The sequence below is a fragment of the Sinocyclocheilus rhinocerous genome, unplaced genomic scaffold (genome assembly GCF_001515625.1).
Source record: "Sinocyclocheilus rhinocerous isolate Xijiao unplaced genomic scaffold, SAMN03320098_v1.1 scaffold662, whole genome shotgun sequence".
Lineage (NCBI taxonomy): Eukaryota > Metazoa > Chordata > Actinopteri > Cypriniformes > Cyprinidae > Sinocyclocheilus > Sinocyclocheilus rhinocerous.
In genome coordinates this window covers 2,650,898-2,666,623 of record NW_015639782.1, presented here as the reverse complement: position 1 = coordinate 2,666,623, position 15,726 = coordinate 2,650,898, and the positions used below count along the sequence as shown (strand labels likewise).

Here is a 15,726-nt window from a genome sequence, read left to right as displayed (position 1 = left end):
AATGGAGGACCTTATAGTTACAAAGGCTGAGAACCACTGCCCTAATATAATTTTCCACTGATGATAAAGTATAGCAAATCATGGAAATTAAATAAAAATTATTAAAATAATTTAAAAACAATTAAAAGCTGAATTAATAATAATAATAAATGACTGCATGTTTGTGATGTAGCCAAAGTCAGTTACTAAGTTGTTCTGAGTGACTGCAGTTTCTAAGGTGTTACGAGTAGTCGCTATAGGCGGTTGCTTCACTCTTAAGAAAAACGGTTCTAAACGGTACCAGAAAATGGTTCTTTGGCTTGTAACAATAGCAGAAGCCTTTTTGGTGCTAACTATAACCCTTTTTATAAGGTTCCATAAAGAATCATGTTTTGAAAATGCTATAGAACCTTAGTGTTGTACATATATTTATACAACAGTTCTTTCTGTTCCTTGAATCTGATTGGCTGATAAGAGTGCGATATTACAGTGATAACAGAACTCCTCCAACTGTTTCACTGTTTGTATCACTCCGCTTGCTGTATTTCTCACAGCAAGTCTCATGGCGGACGCCCAAATCCACTATGATTTAAAAAGTAATATGTTTTGTGCCACGGAATGTAGTTTTAAGAGTTTTTAGGCGAGAATATACTTGTTTAGACTTCAAATATGCGGTTTGTTAATAAAGATAACGTCCATTTGAAAATTTGCTTCGACGTTTTTGGAGATGTGAGCTCCAGGGCGTCAGCGGCCGTTCAGCGCTCATGAACCCACTGAGAGCAGCCTTACCTCGGCCAGATTTTCTGGAATTTGCCGCTGGCTCTGATGTCTCTATAGTGGGTAAATCTAATGGGCAATCTTTGGTGTCATTAATCTATTATTTGTTCCAGAGCAAATAGTTTTGGCTGAGAGCAAAATTTCATCACGTTATATTTTATGTAACTTCAATGATGTATATAAGAGCCTCCGTTCTTTTGACTGAATTGCCTATCAACTTTTATGATGGCTGTTGTTGTTGTTGTTTATTAAATATTATTATTCAATAAAAAATATTTTATATAAATAATAGAGTAGGCTAGTGTTTAGTGAGAAACAGTGTGTTCGAGATGGTGATTTTAGTGTTCCGCCATTAGATAGCGACAAGAGACTGTTTTTACAAGTCAGCAGTAAAGACTTTTATATTGAAAGAGACTGAAACGCTGTTGTAAATAAGGAAGTTATTTTTATTTTGTCCAACACCTTGTAAGACGCAGCCAACAAATGCACTGAGCATCATCAGCGCTGTCGGGAATTACCCTTAACAGATGAAAGGACAGTACAACAAAGATATGGCTTTCCTCAGCGGACATTCAGACTAATGTTTTATTGTGAATATGAGATTGAGCTGAAGAATGAATGCTGTATCAGATGCAGGTAATCACACTCGCTCAGTCCATCTCTCTCTCATAATACTCGAGTCTACATAATACACTGCTTTTAATACAGTAATACAATAAACTTTCAATGAAGCAACTCAACATTCCTTCCTTACTAGTTCTAAAGTGACGTTTTCAATTAGTAACGGAAGCTTGAGCTCAGCTGTTAAACTGTCAAACTGAGAATTGAATCATTGGCAGAAGGAAGTAGTTCTGCACAAAAGAGGGGTTTTAATAATGTTTTTTCAATAATAACCTTTTAATAATGTTTTATTTGCATTAATATCAGTTTTTTAATATATTATTTATCAATATTTTTTTTACCTCACTATGTGCCAGGTCTTATAATATCTTGTAGCCTATATTAGGGTTTTGTATAAATATATATATATATATGTGTGTGTGTGTGTGTGTGACCTGTGCTGGCAAAATGAGTAACAATGAGCACATTTTCAAAAATGAGTTATTCATATGTTCACATTCTCCATTAAAAGACCTTCAGAATGATGTATGATTTGTTGCAATCCGACGAAAAATGGCTGAGCTACACCTGTTTGAAGTTGACCGAGTCAGCAAAGTCAATTTTGAGAAAAAAGTTCCAAAGCAAAATCACAGCAACGTTGCATCTTTTCCTCCAGTTCTTTTCTTAATAATAATTACTATATTAATAATCACAATATAGCTATTTTTTATTTTATCTTTGTTATTATAAATAAGAACATATCCAAAAAATAAACTAGTAGTAGTTACAAAAAATAAAAAGTAGAACAAATTACCCTTTTCATTTTACATATAAACAAAAGCATTCAAGAAAAACAAGTAATCAAATGTAAAAAATCCTTTTAGTCTGTTAATTACGAATAAATTTATTATTAAAACTACAAAAGCAGTTCAATCAAGAGCAGGGAGTGATTCCCTCTTTTATTGTTAGATTAACATTAATGAGACAGACGGCCTATATATTAAGACCTACTGTAATGCACGGATCTAATATAATGTTACACATCAGATGTTTTTCCCCAAACGTTCACTTAAAGGCACAATATGTAATTTTCGCCGCTGGATGGCGCGTATTCAAAATAAACAAATAGACAAAGGCGTAGTTTGATGATGCAGTGAGTGAGTGAGTGTGGAATCATGGGAGTTGCCGTCTTCATCCCCACAGCCGATGCAATCTGACGGGACTCTGGCAGAAATCATGTTTATGGATGAGCTAATGATTTATTAATATAGTAGAATGAAGCAGGGTGAGGCTGAAAGCTTTAAACATTCTTCGAAACATTTGGGATAATGTAAGTACACAAGTCAGCAAAATATATAACACTGTTCTAGTGGTTTTTGGATATTTTAATAAAAAAATCGTACATATTGTGCCTTTAAGACATAACAGATTATGTTTGCGTGAATACTTAAATACTGTAATTCTGTGTATATGTGTATATTTATCGGTATCGCGCGCAGTCGGAAGCGCCTTTTATGCGCGCGCTTCCGATGACAGTCAGCGTGAGAAGCAGAGGAGAAAAGGTACTCCTCTCAGAAAACATACAAATAAAGGTAATTAAACATCTAAAATTGTTTGGAGCATTGGGATCGCTAGACGAGGGCTTAATGATCTCATTTTTGTGAAAACCTCAAAATCACACACACACACACACACACACACACACATATATAGGCAAGCTGTGTCATTTGGGTGCTTTTATTTTTTATTGACACGGGAAATTGTACCAAAAAGGACAGTAATCTAACAACAGATATTAGCTGAATATATTAATACATGATAACTGACATTGAATGTGAATAAATACATAAAGAAATAAAACACAAAACAGAAACACAAAAATGCAGAGCAAAGACCATGCAATCAAGTTCCATTAAAATATCTTCAGATTCTGGGGTAGAAAGAGAATGACAGAGAATGACAGATTCTGGGTAGAAATACACAACTGAGTTTAGAATTACAATGTTCCAATGTTTCTCTTTCATTTGTTAAAAACAAATATGTTTATGAAAGCACAAATTTGAGCCCTTTACAATGGTAAAAGGAAAAAGTCATGGGATAGCTTTAATGTTTTATTGCTGCTGTTTAGTGACTGGGCATGTTTATGCATAACCCCAATAATTTCGAACTCTTAACAATATGGATCATAAATTCAGTGTCCCTGTAACTTAGAAGAGGACTGAAGTATCTTCAACTGAACAGAGCTGGTAACACTTACATGTTGTGTTTAAAATAAATAAATAACAGAAAAAGACGTGATTGTAAATAAAAAACTTACTGCTTTCTACATATCTTTGTTGGGTAAATAGGCCTATATAACGTGCTTGCAATCTAAATATGAACCACATGGTGGTGCTATAACAAAATATATCAAATAGCTGACAGCTGAGTAAAGGGGTGAGAGAGGACGTCCATTATTCAGAACTTTCTGCATTTTATCTCATCCCAGACACGACCACGTAGCCTACTGTTATTAATGGCTCATGCAGCCTATGTATTTGTAATACGACTTATTGTCTGTTATGATTTAGGCCACTGACACAATGATTCACATCGTCGACATGAAACACGTTAGTGTTTTTTAATGCAGATAAAAATGCGACAAAATAATGTGATACTCTATTACGTATACTGTATGTCACATTCGGTGATTTGAGTCTCATGGTATTACAGAATACACTAAAGAACTTATAGCTTATTGCAAAATAAATGTAATGTAGCCTATGTTATATCTATTAATATTATAATGTAATATATTGAATTTAAATGTTTAATGACTATTTTGACTTTGACCTTGTTATTTATATAAAAAATGTATACTGGATTTTCCATGCTTTGTCCCAAGATATACTGCCAAATAAAGAAAAGAAAAGGAAATGAAACAGAGCGAAGAGTATTTTCTTATAACCTTATAATGACAATGACATCAACGTTACAAATAAAATATGTTCACACGACTATCACCAACGTTAATTTCAGCTGAACTTTTAGAAAATGCAAAAAAAAAAAAAAAAATCCCCCCCAAAAAATACATTTCCCAGAAACCTTTACAGCAATCATGACGGCACCGAGGGGCGGGGCGGGGCGGGGCTTGTTGTCGTAGCGGCTCTTGCGTTAGGAGAGTAAAATGTGTTTGACAGGAATCTGAACGAGAGGAGGAGGCGGCGGCGGCGGCACACGAGTGGAAATCCGCACCTTCAAGACATCGCCATCACTTTTTTCCTCTCGTTAATCTCCAGTCGCGTGCTGTCCGTTAACCGCGGGGAGGCGAATGCGGTGAATTATTTGGAGGCTCAGCAACAGGGCACACAGAGTACAGGATGCCGCTGAGTGAATCAACCCCGCGCGCGGGGAGCTCCCGCGACTAGCGCCGCGCAAAGTATCCAAAAAGGAGAATGCGAATGGTTAGAGAGGACAGGATTCAATTAATATGGAAACGATGTAGCATCACCGCCGCATTGCATATAGCTCGGGGAAACAGGTTAGAAAGTAGATAGCTAAATAGGGCGCATTTTGCCGTCATACATGCAAACTTACTCATCATCAAGCGCAACTAGCCTGTAGTAGGCTGCAACAAAAGGAACAGCTGCTCGACAGTGTCTTCAGATACCAAAGAAGACAGAATAATTCAAGATGTTACGGAGGAGGCTCAACCGATTGGTACGTATGGCACTCTACATGTTACTTCAAACGCACCTAAACATATCATCGAGTCTATGATCAGCCTGAGTCTGACAACAGGGCGCAAATGGTGCATAAGTGGAGCGTTTATTTAAAAACTAGGGAGCCACCCTGCAGAAAGCTCTGGGTTTCTCAACACCACCAAAGCTGTAATTAGTTGAGGTACGCAGTCAACTTCCTGTTAACACTGACCAGCTGTTGCAAAGCGAGTCGTGCCACGCACATTAACGATTCAAAACATGAGTTTATGGGCTTTAGCAGCCGTGAAATTTTTGTGTGTGAAGTTGACGGTTGTTTCAAACGATTTGAGTTGGCTACCTAGGGTTAGGAGAGGCAGGGTTTGAGACACTGGCGTCGCTTCTGCTGTGGTGAAGATAATCGTTTTAGGCAGCTCGTTCAGATGTGTCATGCCAATTTTTAAAGTTGAGCTGATAGCGTTAATCAAATAATACTGCTCAGTCTTGCAAGCTAAGCCCTTTAAGTGTTATACTTGAATCCAATAATTAATTTCCTAATGCCCTTCGTTGCTGTCGCAACCTTTTAGATGCAAACTTTATTTGGGCACGTGATGCAGTAACGCTGCTCCTATCACATGATTGCAGAGCATCAGGGCACTGCTGGAGGATCTCTTGAAGTTTAATGTTGGGTTTAAGATGAAGCCTGTTTTTAGTCTTAGCTGTTTTAGGCTGTGGTGGGAATACGTGTAATCAAATGTCTTCCTATTTGTTCTTCAATTATTGTTGTTAATTCACCCTTACAAATGAATTCACCATCTGCTCCATATCCTTAAAGGGATAGTTCACCCAAAAATAAAAATGTAATTCCTCACCCTCATGTCATTCTCAACCTGCATGACTTTCTTGCGCTTCCATTGAAAACAAAAGGAGATAGCATCAGTTATCATTCTCCATTATTGTATGAAGAAAAAAAAAAGCAATGAAAGTTTCCACGGAACAAATAAATTCAATTCAGGTTTGGAACAACATGAGGGAGATTAAATGAATACACCACTGTGCCTTTAATATGGCTGTTAGATCAGAACCAATTGTCTTGTAATGTATTGTAATGTGCTGATTGGATGAAATTAAACCTCTCAGTTTGCTTAATATTATATTACTCTTAACATTTGTTATTTCTGGTTCAGTATAAGCAAACCACATCCTCACTTACTTAGTCTTGTACTAGGGGTGCTCCGATCAGGATTTTTGAGGCCGATCACAGAAAGCAGTATCTGCCGATACCGATCTTTTTAAAGCCTTCTTTTTATCATTTATAACTATTTGTAGTGATACTCCAATCAGGATTTTATACATTTATTCAGGGCCTGAATTTCATTTTTGAAAATGGGGGGAATTCCCCTCTTAGGTGTCTCTTGTGAGAGGGGAAGCAGCTTTCACACAGGAGTCCGCTACTGATCCGTGGCTGTTTACCACAAACACAACATTTATCCATTATTTTGATTTCAAATCCAAACATTGTCACTGAAAATGCTTTTTCAGCTTTGCAATTCTTTTTTTACGCAGTACAGTAATACAATCTTTCACAGACATGTTTAAACGCAATAAATATAAGCAACACATTATTCAAACTTTGTTTTCCTTCCTCCACGAGTGCCATCTATTATTGCCTTCTTTATCTAAAAGTGCTCTTTCCCTTTAAACCTAGCCAAAAAGCCATATGTGTTGACTGTGAAACACAGTAGACTTTAATAATATGCATTTATGGTGTAATTACTACATTTTCGTGTCAATCCATGTTCATATTTACTGCAAACAATGCACTGTTACTTTAATTCAGGCTTGCAGCGCAGCAAAAATAGACCTCTGACGGTGACGCTGCATGTCGTGCCAAACCTCTCACGGCAGCGTCATCAGCTTGAGATCGTTTTTTTGAGATCGGCCTTTTTAGAGACCGCCAATCAATCATCCCAAAGCGATTATCGGCCGATAGTGATCGGTAGCCGATCAATTGGAGCACTCCTATCTTGTACTATTTGCATAAACCACCTAATCCTCCTAATTTACCTCCTAATCCCCTTCATAAAGTTTTTGTACCTGAAATTATTTGTAGTTTGCATGAAAGGAGGGGGCCTAGGCAGTAGGCCTTCAGCTAATTGAGTAGCTGTACAACAACCGACCACTTGATCCAATCGAATAGCTGTACAACAACTGACCACTTGATCCAACAAACCCTCTCTGGGAAGCTGCGTCTTTAGATTCACACAGAACATGTTGTTGCATTCCACTGCACTGTTTTTCTATGTAAACATGAGCCAGACTTATGTGGTTGTTGTGTTCGCGCCATGTGTCTTTTGGAGATTCTCACCGTTGAGCATTGATATGTCAAGTTTAAAGAAGGTCATCCCTAGATCATTTCTGTAATGCAAATTCTTTCATTGTGAATGGCTACTTAAAAACCACATGAAATGAAAATTCACTCTATTTTCTAAATGCATGTTATGGGTCTTATTGTGAAAAATTTACTTTTCTTTTCTTTTTTTACATCATTTTTTAATAAAAAAATGTCATAACTGGATCTTGCAGTGAAAACAACAGACTTCTCTCTTGTGACGTATGCTGGACTTCTCCAGTCATTTTAGTCAGCTTAAACCCGTCCCTGCAAGCTAACATTCATCTGCCTCCATTCTTGCCTGTATTGCCCACATTAACAACTGATAAACAGAACCAAGTCTCCGTCCTATATATATTTTTTTGATTATCCATTACACTCAGATGTACGTGATTGTTTTGTTGTGACCCCTCTAGCTGATTTTTGTTCCAGCCCAAAACCTGCCTAATTATTCATGGCTACCTTAAGACCAATAGGTCCTCTAGGAATTTTGAAAATTTTGCACATCTCTACTGTTCGTTCACAGTTCTGGTGGCACTGTTCCTCTTTTATGCTGAACTGCTTTTCTACCTTGTCTCTATTTATAGTGTAACTTCAATAACCTGTTGGTGCCATTAGGCTAAATCGTGCTGCTGGCAGTGTGAACACTATAGATACCAGCAGTAATAGACCAATATAATGATACCAAGCTCTGATATTCTCGCAGGTCTTGTGATGTTACTCAACTCTGCATATTCTCTTGCCCTGCTATGGGCTTTGCTATGTTTTTGTATGGATCATAAATAACGTTTGCGTGGCCGCCATACCTGTTGTCACTAGGCGCGTTTCCATTACCCTTTTATCGACATTTATAAAATATCGCCAAAGTTTTGCGCAAATCCGTAATGGAAACGCGCCTAGTGATGCAGACAGTATTGTTATTGCAGCATCTCATTAGAAGACATTCTTCTCAGATAACAGACAACTGTTTACTGGAAAGTCAAGGTCTGTGTAAGCTGTACGAGCAGGAATCTTCTGTTTTGATGTGCTGCTAGCTCTGTATTCTTGGAAAAGTCATTTAAAAATTGTGTTAGCTGCTACAGCAATGCACCTTTGGTTGTAGTTCTCTGACAGGAATGAAATCTTGGTACCTTTGATGTTCTCTCAGTCCTTAAGATAGTGGCCTGTGTTTTGACTGGTTGTGTGGAGGAAAGTGTGATAGCATTCAAGTTTGAATGTCTTTTGTAAAGATGGGAAAACAATATGGATAGATATGAAAGGCCTAGTTTTCCGGAGCCTTGGTTCAAATGGTTGCTTTGCTCACGTGTTGAATACTAGTGCCTGAGTACAAGAGCTGCTCAATAATAGTTAAATTGATAATCCCGATTATTTATAGTATACATTTTCAGGATAAATAATCAGTGTGGGCCAATATTGCTTAATCATAAGAAGCAGAAATTGTGATCATGATTAAAGTACGATTGATCGCACAGCCCTATTATTTACAGACGATCTCTGAACAAACAGAGTTGATTTGTTTCAGTTAGACTTCAGAGTAGCTGTTGACACATCAACTGTACGTCAGGCCCCGTCTGACTGGATTTCTCTATGTTGTGCTGTCACTTCTCGTTTATTGTAGATCCTTCCTCTTCACCAGTTAAAGGTGAAGTCCGAGCTTCCTTTGGTGCATATGATGCTCTCTTAGGAAAGACTTTGCCTCTTTGAAGCAAACCCCTGAGGAGATCTGAAGATGGAGCTGTGCACGTTATTAACCGTGGCTTACCCAAAGAACACTGCAAATGTTTAATGTGTGAGGGTTCCTGTTCTCTCCTCGCTGTAGTTTTTCACCATCTGTAATTTAATACATTTTTTGATATTGTGAAACATTTGTGGGATGTTTGTCTTTTCTTTCTACCATCTTTTTCATTTTATTGGGCTTTTTTTGCAGTGGCAACAACAGGAAACACATGAAAAGGGTGGGTGGGAGAATGTGTGCTACAGGAAAATTAGGAAATAACTGGAACCCGGATTCAAACTCTGCTGACCCATCTGGCTGCATCTTTTTTCTAATTGCATTGTAGTGCTGTTTTCCTTCAGATTAAAGTTGCAATGAAAATGAAGTAGTGACAGATGCTTCCTTTGCCATTGTGACATACATCCAAGTGAAACTAAATATTAAAAAAGGAAAAATATAGGTTGAGGAATTGGTTGATTTGATTTTGAGATGTGGGAATTGCAATCAAATTAATGTGAGCTTGTAAGAAAGGGACAGAGTTAAAGCAGACTAAATGGAGTAGACTGGTGTACATCACCAGGGAGTAGATGTTTTCATTGGAAGATTGAGTTATAACTTATTGTTTTGTAAAAAATTAAAAATGAAGCCTATACATGGATGACATTAATAATAAGAGCTATAACAGTCATTTACAAATTAGATGGAGTGAATTTTCATTTCATGCTGGCTTTAAAACTAACCAGTTTCCCTCAGCGCTATTGCTGGCACAAGTCCCACAGAATTCTGGGATATTGAAAGCTTGCATGTGTTTCATCAATGTGCTGTCCAGCTTTTTCCTCGGTGTGCAAGCCAGGTAATTTAGAGCACCTCAGATTTTAAGGACATCCCATCACTGCTGAGATAATTTGTTTCTATGGTATTGTTTTCAACAGTGCTGAGATTTGAACCCAGCAAGGGCTTTTAGTACACCTCGTCATTGGCTGTCTTGTCCGTGCTTTGCCCGAGTAGTCAGGTGTACTGTCACGCAAGGGCCACTCAGTCCTGCTCCACTCCGCTGCCTCCACTGTGGTGTGTCCTAGCTGCTAATCAGTCGGCCGTCTGGCTGTGCCTACAAAGGATGTTTTTGGGTGTCCGGGTGATGCAGGAGCGCATCATAAACAGAAGCTGCCGGCCTCAGGGAACCTGGTGTTAGAAAACAGCCGCTGTCAGACAGCTCACCCAACACTCATGCATGTGTGTGCATGTGCTCTGTGAGGAGCTTTCGTTCCCCAGGCAATGCGGCTGTGTGAGTGTGATCTGTCAAATGCCCATCTTTACGAGGTGTAAACGTAAACCCAGTCGATTATGTTTCAAGTGAGTGAAAACAGGTGGAAATCAGATATGTGATAATTTTGAATCTGTGCAGAAGGTCTTGCGGTTTCAAATGTAGTTGACAAAGGCACTGTATGTTATGCGAAAATCGATCAAACAACCATGTAAGCTAGAAAGTGGGATCATCACAGCTCTTCTAGATAACTTTAATAAGCTCTTTAGATTCTGTTTTACACATATTCATCTACAGTGTGTAAGTGTTTACACTGTAATGAAAAAAAAAAGATCTGAGTCACACATGATAAAAAAGATCTGATTTGACACATTTTCCTGCAGTCTGATCATAGCCTAAGAGACTTGTTTAAAAAGCATTAAATTTTACAGACCCCAAACTTTTGAATTGTAGTGTACATAGGGCTGGACGATATGGCCAAAATTGATATCACGATATATTTCTTAATTTCGGTCGATACGATATAATTCCGATATCGATATGAACACTATTTATCTGAAATAGAAATCTTTTGTAACATTATAAATGCCTTTATCATCACTTTTGATCAATTTTAAGCATCCTTGCTAAATAAAAGTATTAATTTCTATAATTTCTTTCCCAAAAAAATAATAAAAATTATACTGAATGGAATAGTGTATAATGTTACAAAAGCTTTTTATTTCAGATAAATGCTGATCTTTGGATCTTTCTATTCATCAAAGAATCCTGAAAAAAAAATTTACTCAACTGTTTTAAATATTGATAATCAGCATATTAGAATGATTTCTGAAGGATCATGTGACACTGAAGACTGGAGTAATGATGCTGAAAATTTACCTATGTATGATCACAGGAATAAATTACATTTTAAAATCTATTCAAATAGAAAGCAATTTTAAATAGTAAAAATATTTCAACATTTTACTGTTTTTGCTGTACTTTGGATCAAATAAATGCAGCCTTGGTGAGCAGAAGAGAATTCTTAAAAAAAAAAAAAACCTTTAAAAATCTTACTGTTCAAAAACTTTTGACTGGTAGTGTAGGCTGATTATTCTTATAGATTGAAACAAATGTGCTTCAGCCAGAAAAAAGGGTATGAAAAGTGCTCCGAGTCGCTGCAGAAAACAAAAAAATTGAACAACAACAAAAACTGGAAATGTTGCTGGAGACGGGCTTATTTAAAATGAAAACTCATGCTCTGCTAGCAGGAGGCGCTTTTAGAGTGATAGAACTAGCGGTTTCTCCAGTAATGGCTGTAATCAAAGCAGCTCCGCTCAGGAGCGCTTCTTTATCAGATCAAATGAAAATGCCATCGAAACTTTTCTGAAGACAGTCGGTTCCCTTCACAGATACATTTATATAAAACACCCGCGACATTTTTTGATTTTGAAACGTGCAGTGCTCATGTTTATTCAACGAAGTCAAACGGCACAAATAAATCAATGTATGGGAAACTGGTAATGTATATCGAAATATCTATATATTTTAAAAATCATATCACCATTATTGAAAAAAATTATATCGCGATACATATTGATATTGAATTATTGTCCAGCCCTAAGTGTACATAATAGTTCACAAACTATTTTACATTGCTTCATAGAAGCCTATATTGCAAAATATTACATGCTGCAGAACTACTTCTGCTGTGAAGCACTGCTTACATGCACAGTATGAATGCTGTGAACTGTCAATATGGGCACCTAATATATATATATATAGAAATGATTCTCGGCTGGAATTTAATCTCCATCTCAGATCAACCACCTGACCATCACAAACAGCCCCTAATCGTCACTGACCACCTGTTGCATGGGTAGTTCTACTGATGAAAACCATGTTGATGGTGTGATGGGCTTTTTGGAGCAAGTGGCGGAGGATGAGGGGCTCACATTGGCCGGCCTGGGCCAGTGATTTATTGGCCTTGTTTCATCAGGAGAGCCATGTATTGATTAGAGTCCTGCTCCGTTTTGCTGCCATTTGTCTTGTCCCTCCCGAACTGGCTGGCAGACTGAAATGCTTATGCTGACTACTACTACTTCTTTCCCTCTCCCTCTTTCTCTTGCTCTCTCTCTCATTGCACTCTGGCTCCCCATAATGAAAACGCAGCCAGCCGCACAAGGCTGAACCCCACATCCCATCAGAGTCAGGATGTGTAAGAGAAAACGGTGCAGAAAGCAGACAAGGCAATGGAAGTGCATGTGCAGATCTACCTGTTGTATTCCTCCGTTGCCTTCCATGTATAATAGACAGGCTTTCAGAGTCTGATTGCCATAGCGAGGCTGTTGGAGATCAAGGAGCGTCCGGGTCTTTCTCTAAAAGCAAGGCTGAATTCTCAGTTTGTCATTTTAAATAATTTACGTGGCTCGTTTTTAAAATTCTCCTCACAGCATTCCTCCCTTCCCAGCTGTATATCGTCACCAAGGCTTGTGGACTTGAAATGCATTCCTGTCATCCATATATTTATAAAGTGTCATCTTGAGATTCCCTGTGTTGTGCCCTAGCTACCGGCAATACCCCAAGAGCATTCGCGCAGCAGTGTGAAGAGAATAATGAAAAGTCTTAAGTGTGTGAGAGGGAAATGGATAGTGTGAGTTAGTGTTTCTTGGTACTTTTGCTTCTACAGGCAAAAAAATAGATACTTTCTACTTATACCAGCAAAAGCAAAAGGACCCATTACTCGGCCTTGATGTACACCCGCGCACACATTCGGAGTTCCCGGTTAAATAACGGGCTCCGATGAGAACCAGATGAGCCCACGCTGGAGCTTTCCCATCAGTCCACTGCAGGGAAAGAAATGAATCTTTACTTAGCTCACTGGTGCCTGCGAGCGGAGCCGTGGCCCTGCAGCTCAAACCGCTTGCCGCCTCAGCAACCTAGGTGCACCATAGCGCACATTAGTTTCCTCTTGCTGTTACGCGCTTCTGACAGCTAGCTTTTTCTCTGTCCCTTCAAACACAATTTGCTGTAATTAATTTAATAGTAATTACAGCCAGTGATGCTAAATATATAGTAAAAGATAATGGTACATGAGTCAAGACCTGAGATGCAGATATTTTTCGGCATGTCAGCATTTAGATGCAAATATCCAACGTTGAACGGTAGCTAGAACGACTCTCTCTTTCCCATCACTCTTTTCTCTGCCCCTCCCCCTCAGAGAGACTCTGGGATGAAAGCCACAATGCAGTCAAACTGATTAGTTTATCCATACAAAGAAGGAGACATGATAGTACCTAAATTAAAGCCATGGTGCTATTGTCCCTCTGACATGCCAGCTGGAGAGAGTTCTGAATTGCTTGTATGCAGTATTTTGCACTATAGACTTTAAAGTAGTCATTTTGTAGTGTGTTTATATATCATAATTGTTATTTTAGGTTTCAAGATGTTATATCTTTCTTCAGACACGTTCCTGAAAGCCTTACAGTTACAGTGAACATTTTTGTTGTTACATTAATTTGTTCAAATTAAGTTGTGTGTTTCATCTCATATATATTAGAATAAGTTTCAGTGAGTTAAATAACCAGCTGGCAAAGCGGTCCAGTTTACCCATGTTCAGCTCTTTTAGCTTAAGTGGGCCAATTCCCAATATATTACAGTTGGATTTTTTAAATGAATTATTTGTAAAAAAAAAAATTTACATCATCGTATGTTTTTCTTCTCATCATATTTTCATGAACTTTATGATTTAATAATTTTAATCAATATCATTACTTTGTCTTGTCTTCATTATTGTTTAAAAAGCCTTAATCAAGAAACACTTGTCTGTAATTTTGTTAAAAAGATTAACAGCAGCTTCAAAGCCTAGGCATTTGTAGTTGATTTTACAGACCAAGTTGTAAAACATGTTTCAGATTTTTTTCTATGTGTCCTTAAAGACAACATTCATAGCTCCTTTACCACAGCATTCATAGCTCCCTTACCTTTTTACGAGAATATGCATTGGGAAATAGTCTAGAACAGGACTTTTGATTGAATCAATATGGGTATGTTGATACATGCATGAGATAATGCACACTGTCAGGTTTTATTTTGTGTTAATGATTGGCTGACTGTTTATTTTTACTGTTTATTACATGAGTACAAAAATAGATTAGTAAATGGATATGAGATTGATTTGAGTTAAAAAAATATTTTATGTGAGAAAAAAAATTGTGGAGCGATAAAAGCATAAAACTTGCACAATTATGCAGGAAATCAACTGTATCAGACAATGAATTGAAACCATCATTACACACAAATATTTAACAGCAAAATGCCTCGTTTGACTGATCAGATTCAGATATTCGAAAGAAAATAGTACTGGTTATTAACATTTTCTCTACCTGCTGGACCTGATAAATCATATATTACAAGGGACATTAAGAAAATAAATAGTCATAGTGTTTGTTTTCGTGTTGTTTTTAAAGTGAAATAATGTCTGTAATGATGATTAATGAATGAAATGATGACTGTTATCTCAATAATGTTCATAAACCGGTTCTGACAGCAAGCTGTCATCACATCGCATTCTCTTTGTGTAGACAACAGCACAGTGGCTTCCTGTTGTTTTCTTTCACTTAATCTTTCCTTAAACTTTCACCTCTCTCACATCCCTCCGTAATCTCTCTGCAGTAGTCTCTGCAGACTCAGTCTGAGAACTGGGCTTGAGCCAAGCAAGCACAGACCAGTTGCATTTTCACTTGCAGTTCAGAGCAAGAACAGGCTTGTCTTCAGCAAGCATTTGGGAACACATCTTTATATAATCTGTGTTGAAAAGCGAAAGAAAAACAAAACGCCATCAGCATTGTCATCACTTGCTGAAAGCCATCAGTGAAAACTCATAATTTGAGCTTGCGACATGCAGAATCCCCAGATGTAGTTTAGTTACTTTTTTCTGTGTCTGTCCTTTTTTCGTCTCCTTGTCAGTGAGGCCAAGTTTAATATAGGCCAGGCCACAGTACAGTGTGTCTACTGCTGCACACTGCTCAGACTTCTCTCACTACCAGTCTTCACTTTACAGTGTTGTGGTGCTATTAATATCCTCCTGGTGCCACCCCGTGTTCTGCTCATGATGGAGAATAAAAGACTTGGGAGTCAGTACCACAAGGCATTGTGGGATCTTGCTGTACTCTGTGGTGACTTACTTCCAGTATAAAATGTGATGAATGAAGGTGGGTAAGCCTTTTATTCAGATTTATTATCAGGTAATGCGCAGAACGTGCAATAGCAGCAGCTGAAGTCCTAATATAAGGCTGATGATGTTTATATTACTTTATGCATTTCTTTTTTTTTTTTTTTTTTT

At 37.8% G+C, this 15,726-nt stretch overlaps 1 protein-coding gene across 1 annotated transcript in view; it reads left to right on the top strand.

Annotated features, from left to right (window-relative positions):
* The first annotated feature begins 4,512 nt into the window (after window positions 1–4,512).
* Window positions 4,513–15,726, top strand: part of LOC107752059 (phospholipid-transporting ATPase 11C-like) — a 66,710-nt gene continuing 55,496 nt past the window's right edge. The window contains exon 1 of the mRNA XM_016567909.1: window positions 4,513–5,055. Coding sequence (XP_016423395.1) covers window positions 5,029–5,055 — 27 coding nt within the window. The 5' untranslated portion in view covers window positions 4,513–5,028. The remainder of the gene's footprint in view (window positions 5,056–15,726) is intronic.